Consider the following 19911-nt stretch of genomic DNA (forward strand, 5'->3'; position numbering starts at 1 on the left):
AAAGGAAAGAAGTTGAATCACCAGAGGATGTAGGGCAAAACTGGAATTCCAGGGAAACTTTTCTGGGGCACTGATGAAATTGTTGTTATTAAACTGATATCCCTAGAGACTTGGTTGAATCTTTTTTTGTTCTTGCCCAGGTCCACAATCCCTTATCTCCAGCCCTTGGGGCCAGATGTGCTTCAGAACTCAGAACTATTTGAATTTAGAAAGGTAATATGGTGCATCTATGTATATTATATAGCCCCCATCAGTGGGGTCTAGAACAGTACCCCACTATCAAACACATTAGTATTTCTGCAGTGAGACATATTATGTTCACACTGGGGGAGATAAAAATAAGACTACAAATAGTATCACATCTGTTCAGGTGAGGTTTTGTCACCTAATGAATGTGCACCAAACATAGAACACCTTTTTTCAGAGTTTTGTGGATTTTAGAAATATATGTAAGGGATTGTGGATCTGATTCAATCAAGACATCAATACCTTTTTAAAATTTTTAACATTGACAGTCTTTTCAGTGCAATACCTGTTAGCAGATATGCATCAGATTTTATGAAAATAATACGTTGTATTGTTGTTACAGAAATATAAATATCTTGCTGAAGATAGCAATATGTCTGTGCCATCTGAACCAAGCAGCCCCCAGAGCAGTACCTGTACACGGTCACCTTCTCCAGATGACATTCTGGAAAGGGTAGCTGCTGATGTGAAAGAGTATGAACGGGAAAATGTTGATACATTTGAGGCTTCAGTAAAAGCCAAGCATAATCTAATGACCGTTGAACAGAATAATGGTAAGTTAAATTTTTGTTTTGACACGCTTTCTCTGAATTCTTAGCTCTGTAAATAATGAAAGAGATTGTTATGGGATGGGTAAAAGTGAAAGGGATAGAAATGTTGCCCCTGCTAAATCTTAGGGTAATACAATATTAAATGTGTCCCAGTGAATGTCCTTTATAAATGTTTTTGATTAGTTCACATAACCTAAACAGTATTATACTGAATCTCATTTATTTATTACCTTCTGTTTGGGGCACCTGGCTGGTTCAGTTGATAAGAGCATGTGACTCTTGATCTTGGGTTTGTTAGTTCAAGCCCAGTGTTGGGCATAGAGCTTATTTAAAAAAAAATAAATAAAATATTGTCATTACCTTCTCTTTTGCCTGCTAGAGTAATTTAAAGCAAATCCCAGCCATGATTCCATTTCATCTGTAAATACTTCATTGTGTATCTCTTCTAGATAAGGACTTTTTAAAAGAAACATAACTTGGGTGCCTGGGTGGCTCAGTTAAGTGGCTAGCCCATGATTTAGGTTCAGGTCATGATCTAAGGGTCGTGGGATTGAGCCCAGTTTGGGCTCCACGCTCAGGAGGGAGTCTGCTTGAAGCTTCTCTCTTTTCCTCTCCCCCTCCCCCTGCTTGTGCTTTCTAAGTAAACAAATAAAATCTTTAAAAAATAAAAATTAAAAAACATATCTAAAGAATTGATCATTTTAAATATCTTTCTAATTATAGTTGATTGTTTTGAATCAAAATCCAAATAAGATGCACGTATGTCTTAATCTCCCAGAATCTTTAATAGTTATTCTCATCCTTCTCTCTCCCCCTTTCCATTTTCTTGTGAAGATACTGAGGCCATGTGTCCTATAAACTTTTCTTTCCATTCTGATTTTGCCACATCATTCTTGTTTCATTTATTTCCTCTATCCTCCATGTTTCTTGAAAACTAATATAAGTGTTAGAGACCTGAGTAGATTTAAGGTAATTTTTTTTGGCAAGAACACTGCCTAAGTGGTGGGTGTTCTTGTATCACATCAGGTGGCATGTGGTGTGTGCTTGTCCTATTTTTATTGATACTGAGATTGTGTGTTGAGATAAGATGATCACATCTGTCCACCATGAAGTTGTCCTTCAGCTGTTCATCTGGCAGTTTCATCAGCCATTGGTGATCATTCGTTAGATCCACTATTTCATGGGGAGTAGGGACAGGCGGTGGGCACAGTCCAAAGTGGTGATTCTTAAATTTCCATAATTCTTTTTGTATTAGGTATAATTCCACAAGAGAAGAGGTTTCCATTCTTTGGTTATCCAAGAAATACAGTTTGTACAGGAAAGTCAGGATAAATGCTTGGCTATTTCCTTTTACTGACTAATACTTAGCATAGAATAGAATTGGTACATTAACAACCTCCGGAGATGACCAGTGAGGTTCGGGTTGTTTTTGTCAGGCTTTTATTATTTGGTATCATTATGTACTTAAATTCTCTCTCCAGCTAGATGGGGAAAGAGGAAGCATTTTTGAGTTGGTTTTCAGTGTCTTTTTGATCCAAACCCTACAGATTTATTGGTATTAATATATTTATTAATATGTTTCTTTCTAGGAGAGGTTGGCAACTGTCTTTTTAAGGTCAGGTAGTCAATATTTTAGGCTTTTGTAATTTATGCATTTTTTTCTCTGCTCCAACTACTGAACTCTGTTGTAACGCAGAGGCAGCTGTGTTCTCAAAAAAACTGTGTGGACACAAATTTAAATTTTGTATAATTTTCATATGTCACAAAATATTCTTATGTGTTTCCCTAAAACCTTTCAAAATGTAAAAACGGGCCATATAAAAACAATCAGGGGACCAAATTTACCCCACTGTTTTGTTTGCAAGCTCCGTTCTACCACATTGTAAGATATCCCAGGCTCACCTTGTGCATATCTTGCCCCAGAGCAGAAGCAGCTGTTGCTTCAGGAACCGTAGTTCCATTTAATAGGAAGTGCCATTTAGATTTCACAAAGCCCTTAGGAGTGCCCGTTATTCATGGGACTTTTCAGTGGACAAAGCTAGCACGTACATACATTTTTGGAGAGGGGAGGTTCATACTGAAAAATCGCCAAATCAAACTTGAGATTACGGGTTTTTATTAACGTCTTTGACTTTCTATTTGTTTCTTTTATAGTGAAAAACGTGATTCCTAATAACGTGATTATTTAGGTTATTTTGAAGCTTTTATTTACTTAGTTATCACCAATATTGAATGTAGTGAATGCAAATTGAAAATTTAATGACTCTTTTTATCCTTGGAATACATTCCAAGGTTTCGTGAAGTCATTTGAAATACTTCTGTGTGGTATACCCCTCATTTGATAGATTAGGCTTATTTTATTTGCTTTTGATTTTTAGGAATTTTCTGTTTGATTATTAAAATGTCTTTCACGTGTGTGTATTTGTATTCTGCCTACACAGGCAAACACAAAAATAGACACACACATTGGTATGAAAAGATCTTCATTCCTTTTTACAGCTCTGTGCTATTGCAGTGTAATGAATGTGGTAAGGTTTATTCACTGTGTCTTCTAATGGTGGGTGTTTGGGTTGTATCCAGTTGTTGATTATTCATTGAAGGATTAATTATAATGACGTTGCGCATTAAGTCATTTTTTTAATGCTTACCACTGCGTCTTTGAAATTATTTCCTAGAGAAGTAGGGTTGCTGGGCCAGAAGAGTATAATTGTGCTGTGTTTCCAAATTTTAGTCTGTAAGGCTTGCACCGTTTTGCCTCTCGCAAGTAATGTCTGAGTACTTGCTTATCAGGGCCTTGTTACCAGGATGTTGTCATACTTTTGTTTTTTTTAGCCCGTCTCAAAAGAGAGAGGGTATTTCATTGTAATTTTAATTTGTATTTCCCTTACTGTAAGTGAGATCGGGTGTATGTTCATATGCTTAAAGCCATCGCATTCTTTTTTTCTTTCTTTCTTTAAGGAACTCCTTTTATTTCTGAGGTTATTGGACTTTTTAGGGGAGAAATACATAGAGATCTAGATCTATAGTGGGGCTAGTAATCTTTTGAGATTTAAGTTGCAATTTGGAAATAGAATTTTTTAAAGAGGAACTTTTTATTTTAATACATAATCGGTATTTAAAGGTAGCGTATTAATTTAACAATGGAGAAAGTACTGACGTTAGGTCTTCCAACTTTCTAAAATGCATCCTTTTTTTAAAAAATGTATAGCTTTATATATCTTAAGTGTTACAAAGTGACTTTAAGTTGGGTATTAATGAAAAACTCATGTGCAAGTTTAATTGCTAGTGATATTACATTGATGACTTATTTGTGTTTTAATTTGTATCCCTTCGTTTTTCAAATATTACTGTTAATTTCCATTAAGGTTCATCTCAGAAAAAGCTCTTGGCACCTGATATGTTTACAGAATCTGATGATATGTTTGCTGCCTATTTTGATGTAAGTAATTTTAAGTCATAAAAACATAACTGTTAAAATATATATAGGGGCGCCTGGGTGGCTCAGTCAGTTAAGCATCTCCCTTTGGCTCAGGTCATGATCCCAGGGTCCTGGGATCAAACCCCACATCGGGCTCCTTCCTCAGTGGGAGGCTGCTTCTCCCCTGCCTGTTGCTCCCCCTGCTTGTCCTTGCTCTCTCCTCCTCTCTCTGTGTCAAATAAATAAAATATTTATTTAAAAAAAAATATATATATATAAAATTATGTCTGTGTTGTATAGAGAGAGAGAAAAGGATAGAGCAAATGAGTAAATGGTAATATTTGGATAGTCTGAGTGAAGGGTATCTGGAAACTCTTTGTACTAGTGTTGCAACATTTCTCTGAGTCTAAAATTAGGTCAAGATTTTAAAAACAAGTATGGCAGAACAAGCTGAGAGCTTCAAAAAAGTTAAACACCAAATGACTTAAACATGTAGTTATTTTTTTGAAACATTTTTTTGGATTTACACACCGGGGCGGTGGTGCTTAGTGAGTTGAAACAAGATGATGTTAATTTCCAGGTCCATATTAGGACAGAGTCCACTTAGGGCTTCGATATTGTGGGTGATTGAGAACTTAGGACTTGGATCATTCACTGAAGAGTTGGGAATGTTAATTACAAGGAAGAGGTTAAGAAATTTTCGTTTTTTAGGTATTAGTGACTTTTCTTGAAAAAGTCTTAAAAACATGTTTAAAAGTATGAGACCATTTTCATTATAAATTCAAGAGAACATGAGAAATAAGGAGGCTTTGGCAAGGGAAAGCGGAGGGGTAAACATAAAAATAGAGTAAAATTAAGCAGTCTGTGTCCAGGACCCTGAAGACATTGGTCATTGGCTTAAGTAATGTATCTGTATTTTGCAACAGGAAGAGGAAAACAAAGCTAGGTTAAGAGAGGATGAAATGATGATTAAGCCAGTGAAAGTATCAGCACCTGTCATTTGCTTGGACAATAGTGAAGGGTCTTCCAGGTATCATGGAAAGCGAGGTGTCGTACTCTTCAGAAGTGCCAAATACTCTTAATTTCCCACACAAACTGTTAGTGCAGCGTATATAAGAAGAGAAATTAAAGGGTGTTCCATGGACAAAGCAGTAAAAGTGAAAATTGGTAGGAGAGAGAATTGAACACTGTTAACTGAGTGCCCATCTGTAATTTTTGTCCTCCTTTGTCTGTTAATAGCTATAGAAAATCAAATCTGGTTTTGAGTTTTGGTTTTCATTTATAATCCCCTAGTCATATTCTTAGGAGTTTTTGAAGATAACTTTGTTAATTTTTTTTCTGAGCATTATTGTGGTATGAGCCTTTGGTAATCATGTTTCCAGCTGTATTGCATTTACAAAGGTGACAATAAGAGTTGACTTAATTTGGCTAAAATGTTTTTATTAAATTATAGCTGGTTTTCCCCATTTTGGCTTTAAAGGAAGTGCTTTAAATGTCTGCCTGATTAGTAAGTCAGTGGCTGTCTTGTTGCCTCCTTCATTTCAGAGTGCTCGTCTTCGGGCTGCTGGCATTGGAAAAGATTTCAAAGAGAATCCCAACCTCAGGGATAACTGGACAGATGCAGAAGGCTATTATCGTAAGTTCACAGTTCTGATTAATTTTAGAGTTCATTACAACATCTTGTGGATGTTGCTTGATGCAGTCACACGTTGGAGATCTCTGAAAGTCACATCACAGTGCCATCACTTAAAATGTGTGGCACATCTAATAGCTGCATGAACCCATGTTGTATTCTAGTAAGCAGCTCAGGAGCTTCGTGAAAGAAGTGAGGTAAAGACTTGATGTGCAACTTAAATCTATTCAAAGTTGTTTTCAGCCATGAGATAATCCTCCAGGAGGAAGGGGGAACGTCACTTGCTCGTCTTGATCTGAAACCAAGAAAAACGACATACAAGGAACTTGGGATGCCAGTCATGCAGTATTTGTCATGCAGGACTACAGTTGGAAACACTTCAGTGAGCACATTTCTTCCCTACTCAATGTTAAAATCCTCAGCAGTTGATAGGAAGTGGGCATGCAGCTTGAACCACATTATGAAAGAATGACTGATGGAAGCTCGTCTTTGATTCTCCGTGGCGTCTAGAGAACCAGGCACACAGTAGAGATTTGACACATTTTTTTACGTGACTGCACCGTGTTTCTTTTGCTTTATTACGTGTATCTCATCATTTTGTTAAGTGAGTATTAATTATAGTCAGAATTCCCATTTCTTAATTTACTTTTTTAGGTGTGAACATAGGTGAAGTCCTAGATAAGCGTTACAATGTGTATGGCTACACTGGCCAGGGTGTCTTCAGTAATGTTGTACGAGCCAGAGATAATGCAAGAGCCAACCAAGAAGTGGCTGTAAAAATCATCAGAAACAATGAACTCATGTAAGTTCAGAAGACTTATGTAATGAAACCTAAAAACACAGGTATTCACAAATGAACATTTTTAAAAAGTAACACAATCTGTAAAAGTATTGCAGTTATAAAATCACAGAAGGCTGGTAGCGAATCTGTTGCCTTTTTTCCTTTTATGTAATAGAGGTAATTGCCATACCCATAGGTTTTAATAAGCACAGTCTATACCACACACTGAGCTGATGTTAAAGTCAACTTGCCATCGGCTTTAAAACACTGGAAGGAACTGTTACAGATGTATATTAACATCTTCAGCTGCCCTAGGCTTAGAAAATATTTCAAAGCCATTTTAAAAATATGACCTATTGACAAATTGTAACTAGAATTTTAGAGGAAAACCAAATGTTAATATTTGGTAAGACATCCATGTAGTGTGGTTCCATTTTTGTTAAAATCCGATTTACATCAAGACGTTTTTGAAATAAAAATGTACAAGATTGGGGGCACCCACGTGGCTCAGTTAAGCGTCCAACTCTTGATTCCGGCTCAGGTCATGATCTCAGGGTTGTGAGATTGAGCCCTATGTCTGGGTCAGCGCTGGGCGTGGAATCTGCTTAGGATTCTCCCGCTCCCTCTGCCCCTCCCCCCTCCCTGGAAAGAAAAAAGAAAATGTGCAAGATTGCATTCCCTTCAAGCAAAGTGTGTTTGTTCCTCCAGTGTTTCTTTCTGTTAATTGTTGTGGAAATAAGCTCCATGGAAACAATATTTGACTAAATATAATGTATTGTGTGAGTTACATACAGATTTGTCATTCCTCAGCAGATATATCATTAGTAATTTAAAAATCCAAACTAGTTATCATATATGATACATCAGACTGGAACTAGTAAATATTGTTTAGTTTTCTTAAATTTCTCTATTCAGTTTTGAACTAATTTTCTTTTTCTTTTCAGGCAGAAAACTGGCTTAAAAGAACTAGAATTCCTGAAAAAACTCAATGATGCTGATCCTGATGACAAATTTCATTGTTTGCGACTTTTCAGACACTTTTACCACAAACAGCATCTCTGTCTCGTATTTGAACCTCTAAGGTATGCTGTCAAACTTGTACATTACTAAAAATTTAGATAAACACCATGACAAATTTCTGTGTGTTAATTTTTTCCGGTTAGCTCTGGTTTTGTTTTTTACTTTGATTCAGAACTAGCTTCGTGACAATCATTAATGTAAAGACAGTGATTAACCACATCCCATGTCAGACACTAACCTCATATAGCCTTCGGCTCAACAGAGATTCTCTGAAAGTTAAATACTTCCAGGAAGAATCACAGTGTAATAAAATGAAATGAGAGTAATGGAGTAGAAATACAGTTTTGATCTTCAAAAGTATGGCTTCAGTTTTGGGCTTTCAAATGTAAACCCATTCTAAAATCAATAGGAATTTTACCATTGTATGTCTTCCCTTCCATTTATTTTGAAAATTGAGTTTTATTGGAAAACTGTCTTATATACTCATGTTCCTGTGCTCTCATTTCCATGTAGAATAATTTATTAAACATCTGGGGGTGCTCACGAACAGATACTTTCCTTTTAGTTAATATTTGGGATTTGATTTTACTTTATGCTTGAACATGTTTTTACCTTTTTTATTTCCATTTTGCATTGTAACCCCTAATTTTGTGGGCTTTTTTTTCTCTCTCCTAAAAGTATGAATTTACGAGAGGTGTTAAAAAAATATGGTAAGGATGTTGGTCTTCATATTAAAGCTGTAAGATCCTACAGTCAGCAGTTATTCTTGGCATTAAAACTCCTTAAAAGATGCAATATCCTTCATGCAGATATCAAGCCAGACAATATCCTGGTAAGTCAAACAATCAGGGTGCCTTGCACATCCATATAAGTTCTTACCAGTAATGTGATAACCACTGTATTATTCTAGAAATGATGTCGTAATAACTCAGCATATTAATTACCCATTACAAAGGACTTAACCAGTGTTTACTTTTTTGGAAGTTGGTCCATGAAATTTTATAGTAAAGTATGAAGAAAGAGAGAATAGGTTATTGTCTTAATTTTTTCCTTTAGATTGATGGATTTAGAGTACACACAAATCCCAAGAGTGCCTTAATGTATTAACACTGGGCTTCCTCTGGTATCTAAACAGAAAAAATGCGCATGTTGCTGTTTCGAAATAGTGTTTACAGCTCTTTGTTCTCTGATTTGTGGTCTGACAGGCTAGGAGACATTTAAAGGAACTATCTCTTAAATAGATGTATGGAGTAGTGTTTTTTAGGTGCTCGGGAGGGACCCAAAGACAGCAGAGCTCAGTTGTGATTAGGTGTTACGTTGAAAGGCTTTCCTTCCACATTCTTCATCTCTTAACTAAAGACTTCTGGGTAGGTAATACGCAGCTTTCATAGGGTTTGTTTGTGTTATTTAAATTTAGAAGCAATACGTTCTCATAGGGGAGCGATAAATGCACACAACGCTTCCTTCCCTGGCCCTGTTTCTTCACCCCTGTTCTGAGGTATTCAGAGTTGGGAGTGTGTTCACAGCTTGGGGAATTCCTAGCTTGTCTACTAATAACATTCTACACTTTTTTTCTTTTTTTAAGATTTTATTTATTGAAGACCGTGAGAGAGAGCATAAGCAAGGGGGGAGGGGCAGAGGGAGAGGGAGAAGCAGACTCTCCATTGAGCAGGGAGCTCAACTCGGGGCTTGATCCCAGGACCCTGAGATCATGACCTGAGCCAAAGGCAGATGCTTAACTGACTTGAGGCACCCAGGTACCCTATATTCTACACTTTTAGAAGATTATGATCTCATTAAAGTTTGTTAAGGACTCCTCATCAGTAGCTTAGCTCTTGGTTCAGATTTTTCTTCTTTTTTAATATCTTAAAGTATTTCCTTCCAGACAACCACGTTAATGATGAGACATTCCATCGTAATAGGTTTTGACTTTACAATGTGTTACATATGTTATATAACCTGGGGTTAGAGGAGCTAAGTAATTACAGTGAAATAAATGAATTATAGACTTCATGTTAGGAATGAATTGTAGACTTGTCAACTTCATAGTTAATTTTTACCTCAGTTTTGTTTCTCTTTTTTAAATTGTGAAATACACCATCTGTATCAAAGAATGTATAAAATATGTAAAATTTAATGGTAACTATGCAGTGAACATCTGTGTAACCACCGTAGAAGTTAAAGAATAAGACATTTACCAGTGTCTTAGGAGCTCTTGTCTTTAAAACTTCATTTTCGTTGAGTTCCTGCTACTGTAGTGTAGGTTTACACATGGACTTCAGACATTGGCTGTTGTCTCCTTCCTGAGAAAGGAGGAAGTAGACATCAGAAACTAGAGCAAGCTGTTTGTGAATGAAAATCCAAAGCTTTTAGCCCAGGATCTCAACCATCAGTGTGGTAGGAGTACCACGTTCCTCATGGAGGACAGACGTTGTGTAGCCAAACTGGAGAAGTGCGCATAAGTGTGGATACCCTGTGACTGTTGAAGGCATTTTAGCCAGCCCGAGTCCTACTGATAGGTTCTCATTTTAAAATTGTTTTGGGATTTCTCTGGGTTTTAAACTGCATCTTAAGTAGCTAAGTGCAGTTCAGACTTTAAAAAGCTTCAGAAATACTTTTGCATTTGAAGATCCTGATTTTCCTGATCCCCCCAGGTGAAGAGAATGGTTATGGATATGGCAGTGTAAAATAATCATTTCCATTAATAGCTTAATTCTGTGGATATCATCTGTAATGGGCCAATTGGTAACACTGACCAAGCTTTATGATATCCCAGTAGAAAGTTCCTAGGACTATTTATTTAAAGTATTATGTTACTTTGGGGTGGGAACTATAGGCCAAGTTCAAGTCCCAACTCGGAATTTGTGTGTGTCTCTTTTGAAGGGGGGAAGGGACTCTGGAATATGAATTATCTTCACTTGTTAATCCTGAACATGCTTCTGACTCATGAGTGGCAGCAGCCATGGGAGCAACTCCAGCCTTTCTCAGCAGATGTCACTGTTACTGTGTATGTTGAAGTATTTACAAAGGAAAAAAGAAACAAATAACTAATATAGAGTTCATATTTATCAGTTGTGCCAAATATATTTAACATTTTGTTGACTAATACCTTCTTTATATTTAAGGGATTTAATATTTTTTAGACTTGAGGTGAATGCTAAATTTGGGATGGTCTAGCAGCTTCGGATGAAGAATGTTTTCATTCTGTTTTTGTCCAGATTCGGTCTGAATCATCCTCTGCTTTCATTGCTATCATAATTTTCTGGCAACTGAAAGTTAATATCAGTCAACTGAAAGTTAATCTAGGTCTGATCCCTTATTAATGAGTTGTCTTCATGTTCCTTTAAATAGTAACTTGACATTATTCAGGTATTCTGGGGATTTTTTAGAAGATGCTTTGCTTCAAAGAGATTTTTCTCTTACTACCCCTCCCTTTTCAAAGTAGCATTGGTTAAAATTAAATGTACTTGGTATTATCCCATATTTCCTCACTGAAAAAAGTTCTTTTACTAATTATAATCAAATATTTGATAGCTCTTAATTTTTTATAATTAGGAAATTGAGTTATAATTAGAAAAGGAATTATAAAATGGGTAACTTTGTTTTCAGTATTGGAAGTAACTTCTCAAAGCCAATTATTTTTATCTGATTACTTGTTTTAATTATTTCTGGCATGAATTAAACTTCCATGATAAAATGTTTTGCAGGTTAATGAATCAAAAACTATTTTAAAGCTCTGCGATTTTGGGTCAGCTTCACATGTTGCGGATAATGACATAACACCTTATCTTGTCAGTAGATTTTATCGTGCTCCTGAAATCAGTAAGTTTCTTCAAATGTTCTTTGACCTGGGCCATCCTATGCAGTGGAAACAGCATATTTAATGTCTAAGTACCGTTTTCCATCGCACTTCAGCAGCTGCACGAGGTCATTGATGAGGAAGGGAACCGTAGCAAGTTCATCCTCCTCAGGTGGAATGGTGGTAGTTGTGACAGGAGTCTTGATCATGTCTGGCAAGAGTAGCAAAACAGTTGTGGAAAATCCTCGGCTTTAGAAGACTGCTCTTGATTACTCAAGGTCTGATTATCACATTTATGGATTGTATGGGGCCTTTGTTTTTGCTCTTCCTGTTGCCTTGGTTGAGGCTGGTTAGCACCTCCACCAAAGGTGAAATGAGAAAAGACGTACACATTTCCTTTTGCCCCCTCCTTCAGTTCCTTCCGCATTCCCTCATTTTTTTAAGGTTTTTAAGTTTAAGAGTCTGTTAAGAATTAATGGGGAAAAAACCTGAAGCTAATGCCAAAGTGAGGAATTAAGATTGCAGTTATGTAGGCCAAGCTAAATTAATCCCCTATTAACGAGAATAAGTAGTTGATTGTTTCTGTCATCCTGTATTAAGCTTCCATTTTGTTTTCAGTTATAGGTAAAAGCTATGATTATGGTATAGATATGTGGTCTGTAGGTTGTACCTTATATGAACTCTACACTGGAAAAATTTTATTTCCTGGCAAAACCAATAACCATATGTTGAAGCTCGCCATGGATCTCAAAGGAAAGATGCCGAATAAGGTAGGACATTAACGTGAGCTGGTTTTTTTTCAAGGTCTTAGCCATAGTTTACAGTAGACCAGTGGATTGCTGACACTTCACTCATCACTAGTGGCTATAAAACCATTTCAGAAAGGCAGGTATATGGCTACTGTGATTCCTTAGCTCTTTTTCATTTCTGCTGTTTAAAAACAGTGGTTCCAACCAGCCAAGAGCTATCAGAAGTGAATAAAAGAACTCCATTTTCCTGTTCCCCTCTGATGTCCCTCTTTGCTTTTCTTTATTCTCTTAAATTAAGCAGGAGGGTAGGGGCCTATAATTTAGAATAGAATTGGAATTTAGGAAAAGGGATTGATCAGCATAAATTTGTTAAGCACCATACTTGTATATATGACTGTTTCATATCTTTGTTCTTCCCTTGTTCCATTTATTATCCTTTAATGATGGGCAGAGAAGCAGCCTTGGGAGCACACCGTTATTGGTAACAGCACCAAACATGCTTGAGAGGTGGAATGAAAAAAGATGCAGGTCAGGTTAGTTCAGATGTGAAGAAGGGCTCAGTTGTCAGAGAATGACGGGTGAATACTGGAAAAGGAACTTGATGGCCATCAGTTTATTAAAGATTGGAAATTGTTTGGGAAAGGAAGGTACCAAGAAAAACTCACTTAAAATTGACCTCTTTCTAACATAAAACTCACCCTTAATGCTTCAGCTACAATAATTAGTTTCAGAAATGAAGCAGAAACTTTAGGCATTTATAAACCTGAGGGCCGTATCTTAAACTTTGATGATTTCCGCTTATTTGCTGAATTTCTGAGAGATTACAGATTTCTCACCTTATAGGTCAGAAGCCATTATGTTTTTTAGGTACTGTCCAAATTCTTTCATGTTGGACTTCTTTAGAATAAGTTACACAGAAATCGGTACTTGTTGGTACTTGTTTTAATGAGATCTGACCTGTATCATTTCAGGGCTATTGGAACGTAATTTGTAAAATGTCGTCGGGTCTCTTAAACTGCCACGAGAAAAGGCCCCAAATGTGTATTATTTTTCCTGTCTAAGAACAAATGATTTTGTCTTTGAGTCTCAATTTTGAATAGTAAAAGCACAACGTGATATTATCATTGGTTAAGTCACTGCCTGGGAAAATATGATTTCAAGTTATTAAGTAGTTTCAGGCACAGCGTTTATATTAGCTTTTTCAAAGATGTTGAGCTCTCCAGAGCAAGGAATCTAAGAGATTCCTTAAACGAGAAGACAAACCCAGAGAGACTGACTAAATAAGTCTTATTTGTGACTTGTTATGTTAAATTGTTGGTAGGCCAGACTGTTTCATAATAGTTCAAAACCCAAGTTTTATTTTGCTTTATTGCCAGATGATTCGGAAAGGCGTATTCAAAGACCAACATTTTGATCAAAACCTCAACTTCATGTATATAGAAGTTGACAAAGTAACAGAGAGGGTAAGTCTCTCTTTAACTGCTACGTTAAATGATTGTCTTATTGTGAATGAGCTGAATACTGGGTGGTACTAGGAGGTGTGAATAGTTAAAACACTAAAAATAATTCCTTTTTCCTGGTGGCCAATTCCTGAATAAAACACAGTGAGGTTATGAGAAAGAGGAAAGGATTTAAAAATGTTTGTCTAGTATAATGAGTCTATTTTTATCATAGGTCATGCTTAGGCCCTCTTCCTCTGTTCTTTAGATCATTTTCTTTCTCTGGCCTCCCATCCAGCTTCTGGACTGCTTACCAGAGTGATCTTTTTGAAAACAAATCTGATCATGTTATTCTCTATTCGTTGGGTTCCTCTCTGAACTCTGCCGTCTTGAGCAGTTTGCACACCCCCTCATGGTACTCTGTAAACCCCCTCCGTCCACACTTGGCAGTCAGCTGAAGGGCGTGCTGTGTCATACCTCTCTGCCTTTGTTCACAGACCATCCTGACCTTATTTGCCTCCTCTACTTCCTCATCCCCTAAAAATAATTTATCCAACTTCAGGCCTCAGGGGAAATACACATTCTATATGAGCCTTTCCAAATCCTCCAGGTTGAAGTAAGGACTTCTCTGTTTTTGCCCCATTATATTGTCTGTTCCTAACTTCGTCAGAGCACTTAACAACAAACACTTCCATGTCTGTCTGTCACGATTTCGGGGTAGGGAGAGGACAGTTCAAACAATAAGTGCTTACTGTGAATTATTATTACTTACTTAACAGTGTGGGGATTTTCGTAGACTTCCTTTCTGTTAGCATTTTGATCTTTTTACAAACTTACAGTATGTTTTTTAAAAACTATCATAGCTAACTTGGGGTTGATTTTTTTTTTTAATTCAAGTTTTTTGGTTGCTTCTTAAAAAGATGTGGAGAATAGAGGAAGCCTTGTAGAAGTTTGAAATGAGTAGATGATGATATATATATGTGATATATATATTAGAAGTTCTGATAAACCAGGCAGTCTGATTTAAGGTACATATGCTTAGTAACTCATGTAGACGTACACGTTTTTAAAAATTATTTTTAGGAGAAAGTTACTGTCATGAGCACCATTAATCCAACCAAGGACCTGTTGGCTGACTTGATTGGGTGCCAGCGACTTCCTGAAGACCAACGTAAAAAAGTACACCAGCTAAAGGACTTGTTGGACCAGATCCTAATGTTGGACCCAGCTAAACGAATTAGCATCAACCAGGCCCTACAGCATGCCTTCATCCAGGAAAAAATTTAAATGAGATGAAGAAGCTCCAAGGGTTTGAGTAATTAAATACAAAGACTGAAGAAATTTCACAGCAGTTTATTAATGTATATAAACTTATAAATATTTCTCCAGCAAATTTGAGGAAGCATGATATATTTGAATTAACACCAAGGGTGATATTTCTTTTAGAAATGTTAGTTAATCTGTTTTGTGTCTTATGTGAAATTTCACTGTAGAACTGTTTTAATTGCCAAGACTGCACAAAATTACAGTGCTAATGTATATGGTTGCAGTTCACATAAAAGACAAAAGCATCTGTTATAAAATGAGTAGTAAGACTGGGTGGTTGATTTATTTTTAGCAAACTTGGCTTCATTTTGGTCTTCAGATAAAATGGCCAGCATAAATGCTGTTTATATTCACGTTTTCCTAGGTGTGTGTGTGCAGGCCACAGCAGCATGCCCTTGGTGTAGTCAGTGCCGAAAGGGGTCTGTTCCTTCTTGAGCCTGCCTGCAGGGATGGTCTCCTCTTTTAAAGCAGGTTGTGTACAACATTCAGTACACTGAAGGTAAGCTAAACCATCAACATCACTGGTGTTTTAAGATGTTATTTTATTGGAACAGTTGACAAATGAGGGATATTAGCTTTGTGGCGGAATTCCCTGCATGTGTGATAACTGATCTTGTTTTATTTTTTGGCATTGCAACTGTGGCATAGTTACAGTTTCTGTTGTGTTCATCACATTTAAAATTGGAAGAGTGTGCGCTTGATGGATAGAGCGCCTTCAGTGTACTGTTTCTTATTAACTTTAATTTTTTAAAATCAACTTGCTATAGACTTTATATACATTTTGTTAAATACAGTTCGTAGTGACGTAGAAAAAAGGCATAGTTTTCCTTTACTAATTACACATGTTGAGGCCTAATTCTGAAAGTCCTCATATTTAAAAGTTAGACAACATAATGAAATTTTTAACTATTTGTATGTCATTTTGAAAGTGTACTGCTTTATGGTAAAAGTGTTTTTCATTTGTTCATTGTTTTCATTATTTGTGATCATGTTGTCTTTCAATACAGGCATAAACCTTCCACTCTTGAACAAAGCAGCTGCTTTTTAAAAGCGGTAATTGCTTCTTTACCTTTTATTTCTTTTGTAAATGAAGCTTTTCTTTAAGAATGTGACTTTAAAGTGTTGTCTATTGCATAAAACAGTTGACACTCACTTACTGTAAAGTGAAGATTGTGCTCCTGCATGTGAAGTGGACCATGCAGATTTCTGTATGTTCTCAGTATGCATCACTAGATAATAAAGTCTTTTGTGAACAAGGCATTTGTAGCCATTTTTAAAAGTTTTTGTCTTCAGTGCTGGTAAGTCAGGTAAACCATAAATAGTTAAAAAGCAACCTTTCATTTCTTCCTTTAAGTCTTTGAAAGATTTATTTGTTAAAGCTGTAAGCTTGGCCACAAGTTGATTATTTTATTAATAGTCAGGATCCTAACTATTTCATCAAAAAAAAAAAAATCCTACAAATAGTGTCAGCTTTCAGTGTAGTGAGATAATTCCTGTAGGTTGCAGGGTGTAATTCAGGATTTAACTAATGTTTCTGCTATTTTCTCACTTTTCCTTTTGATGGTGCGGAAAGAGAAAAGGAAAACGGGGCACAGGCCACTCACCGCCTTCTCCAAGGGGTCTGATTTGCTGAGACACCAGCTTCACCTTCTTAACAAGGTTATTTCTGACAGCATGTGTAGATAAACATTTAGCAACGATTTAAAACAAAATCATGTAAATCAGCTTGGTTTTGCAACACAAAGGAATTTGTATTTTTAACATGGTAGGAGAGAATTTTCAGAAATGTATGTACATCTTTTCTGTTTGGGTGGTAAAATTAATGCTTATCTTCCTGAGCATTGTGGAAAATAACCAGATTTTGGGGGTTTAAATAAGATTTTTAAATTGTAAATGGGATTTTTTTATTCACCCAGGCACCTAATTACAACAAGCATGCACATTTTGGTGCGTTCAAGAATGGAAAATCAGAATAGCAGCATTCTTCTGGTGGGTTTTGCTCCATTTAAAGACATGAAATGAACTACAGCCAGGAAGGTGATAGATGATATAGTAAGCCAACTTTGAGTCTACACCCGTCCCTTCATGATTTAGACTTACTAAAAATAAATAAAAGGTGGTTTCCATCTTCAGGTAGAGTGAAGCCTTTTAAATAAGGCATCACAGGTGCAGCTTGTCTACCTTACCAAAATGGGTAGTGATTTTCCCACCATGACTTACTTTATTTTGGTGATAATATGCTGCATATTCAAGTCTTTTGTAGTTATTTTCACTCAAAATAGTTTACATTTTGATGCTTCTGGTGATTTTCATGGCTTCATTTTGTATAATTATTTAATAAGTAAGTTAACTTCCACTAGAAACAGTTCATCTTATGCCTTCAAAACTATTACCTATTATTTAAAAAACAAAGTTGCTTGTTACTTGTTCTTTGTGTTTTAGGTGCAGTTCAGTGGAAGATGATGACAGCCAGAAGACATGAGCTAAGGTTTCTGTCCTATAAAAGATTTAAAAAAAAAAAAAGAAAGAAAGAAAAAGAAAAAAAAAGGAATTCTCCATTTAATTTTTTGTCTACTTTTAGTTTTCAGCATTATGATTTGGATTTTGTTAATGTTTGGCACTTAGAGTAGTAGTGCTATTGTGCTGTTTGTAAAAGTGCTTGTTTTATCATGCTTCCTGCCTCCCCTCCCCCAGTATAAACAGTGGTCAAATTTAGTGATACTATGAAAGATTCTTGAATGGTGAGATTCCACATAACACATGGCCATCAAAATTGGTTCCTAGGGGTTACTAGGAAAATAGAAACCACCAAAATTACACACATCAAAAAGTAGTCTTTAGGTATCTTATCTCCTTGCAGATGCAAAAGACTAGAAAGGGAAACTTTAAGAACACTTTTATTCAACTCCTTTAATACTCTATTCCCCGACTTTCCCTTTTAGTAACTGTTTTTGCAAGTGCTCCAGTCATGGTCTTAAGATAGGCAGAATATTTAGACCCACAGTCAGTTTTTCTTCTTAAGTGAGAGAAGTAGATTTTGTTCCCAAATTTAGAATTCTAGATTTGTCTACTGGAAAGGAACCCTGTAAACATTCTTTATATACATATACATGATTTTATTTGAATTAGTAATTTTGCTGAGGCAGAAATTTGGAACTTTGTAAGACCTCTGTTAGATGATGGTCATAATTTAGTGAATTTCTTTAGCCTGCATTCATATTTCAAAGTAGCTGTATAGTTTTCAAATAAGTTAATCTCTGATGAAGTATTTGTTTTATTATACTTCAAAATACCACGTGGTTGTCAGATGTCAGCATTCCTAAGTCTTAGGACATAACCCTCAAAAAGGTCATAGTTCTTTCTGTAATCAGGGTAGGTGAGATCTGGAAAACAGATACACTGTAGACCCTGTTCTCTATATGGACCTTATTCTTGAAAGTATCAGACATCAGGTTGTGAAGTATCGAGGTTTTGAAGGAGGGGAGCATCTTGTCATAAATTTTAAAGACCCCCCCCCAAAAAAGACCTTCCCAGTATTCATATTCGTCCCCTAGTCCTTATTAGTTGCATCCTGTTTATTCCCCAGTATATAATTCATTCCACTCCACTACTTTCAAAATAAGTTGATTTTTTTTACTGTAATTTCTTTTCTATTACAATAACCAGCTTTTTTCTCCAAAACAAATACTCAGGACATTTCTACAATACAAAAAATGTATGTTTTATGGTATGTGGTAGAGGCAGAGAAATGTAGTGTTCTCAGGTCTGTTTCATATTTGCATTCCTCCTATGCTTTACCTGTTCTTTGTCATCATTTTGTAACACTAGATGGCTAGGTAAAAATACAATCTCTGGAATGAAACAGAGGAATCCCATATCTTCAAATTTAGGCCAAGTAGTTAAAGAATACCCTTTTAAATGTTGGAGATAGGAAAGAAGTATATACTCAAGTAATTTCCTTTGATTAGTTATGATGACATCATTAGAAATTGGGCTTCATAGAAAGTTTCTTGTAGTATCCTAGTTCAAGCATATATTCAACATGAGTTTTATCATCCTCCTAGATGGAATGTCTTCTTTATGGAAATGTTTACTACAAATTCATTTGTGTTTTTTTACATGTCAATAATGTACACTAAATTGACTTTTAAAATGTTTTCCAGTTACTTGATAGGTATCATCATGGCATCTTTAATTTTTTTTTTTTTTTTCTCCTTCTGTATGTAGGGTAAGGGACTGTTCTTCTGAAGAATCTTTCCATTTAGTGATCAAGATTTGGAAGCTGGTCTCTGAAAATACTCAATATGTATCCCAGTTACTCATGGTATCATTTGAATTGTAACTTGCAATTTAGCAGTAATGTTTCCAGTTATTGGGAAAACTTAATAAAATATGCCTCTTGTTACCGTATTGTTTCCTGATTTTTCCTTTCTGGAGTTTGCTATTTTACATTTAGTTTTAAGTTAAAACACCCATTTCCTACCTAAAGTTTCTTAGATGCTATTTCACTGGTGTTCATAGAAGTGCTTTGAAAGGTATTCCGTGCCCAAATATGATTGGCAGCTGCCAGACTAAAGTTAGATATTTATGTTAAAACTTCTCAGAAGATACCTGATGTGTGTTTGTAAATCTTGGTGAAGGAGAAAGGTGTAGAGAGAAGCGGAACCTGCTGCATGGAAACAACCAGTTTCCATGATCGTCCTTACAGAAACATCAAAGTGCTTCCTAGCAACTAAGTGCAGAGCGCATGCCCAAGGGTGGGGTGTTCCTGTTGTCGTATGTGTATTTCTGATTTGGTTATCCTAATAATAGAAACATCATAAGTAATGAGATAACTCCCATAACTCCCTTTTCTGTAATGATTGAAATCAATTGGTTCATTGTAGATGGGGAAGCCTGACAAATATTGGACTACATCCTTAGTCTGTCCACACCTCATTTTCTTTTAA

The 19911-nt window shown here is 36.1% G+C and overlaps 1 protein-coding gene across 7 annotated transcripts in view; it reads left to right on the top strand.

Annotated features, from left to right (window-relative positions):
- The window catches only part of PRPF4B (pre-mRNA processing factor 4B), a 37404-nt gene extending 18037 nt beyond the window's left edge, over positions 1 to 19367 (top strand). Inside the window, exons 6-18 of one of the 7 annotated variants that reach the window (XR_005838789.1) lie at positions 590 to 800; positions 4163 to 4236; positions 5761 to 5851; positions 6503 to 6650; positions 7574 to 7711; positions 8328 to 8481; positions 11357 to 11471; positions 12067 to 12218; positions 13574 to 13660; positions 14720 to 15461; positions 15970 to 16015; positions 16536 to 16621; positions 16879 to 19367. Coding sequence is in view for 2 of the 7 variants with exons in the window: in XM_008692851.2 (XP_008691073.2) it covers positions 590 to 800; positions 4163 to 4236; positions 5761 to 5851; positions 6503 to 6650; positions 7574 to 7711; positions 8328 to 8481; positions 11357 to 11471; positions 12067 to 12218; positions 13574 to 13660; positions 14720 to 14923 (1374 nt within the window). In the remaining 5 variants the exon portion in view is untranslated. The other 6 variants (XR_005838791.1, XR_005838787.1, XR_005838790.1 and 3 more) reach the window with 6 other exon arrangements.
- Positions 19368 to 19911: the final 544 nt, after the last annotated feature.

The sequence above is a fragment of the Ursus maritimus genome, unplaced genomic scaffold (assembly GCF_017311325.1).
Source record: "Ursus maritimus isolate PB19 unplaced genomic scaffold, ASM1731132v1 scaffold_30, whole genome shotgun sequence".
Classification (NCBI taxonomy): domain Eukaryota; kingdom Metazoa; phylum Chordata; class Mammalia; order Carnivora; family Ursidae; genus Ursus; species Ursus maritimus.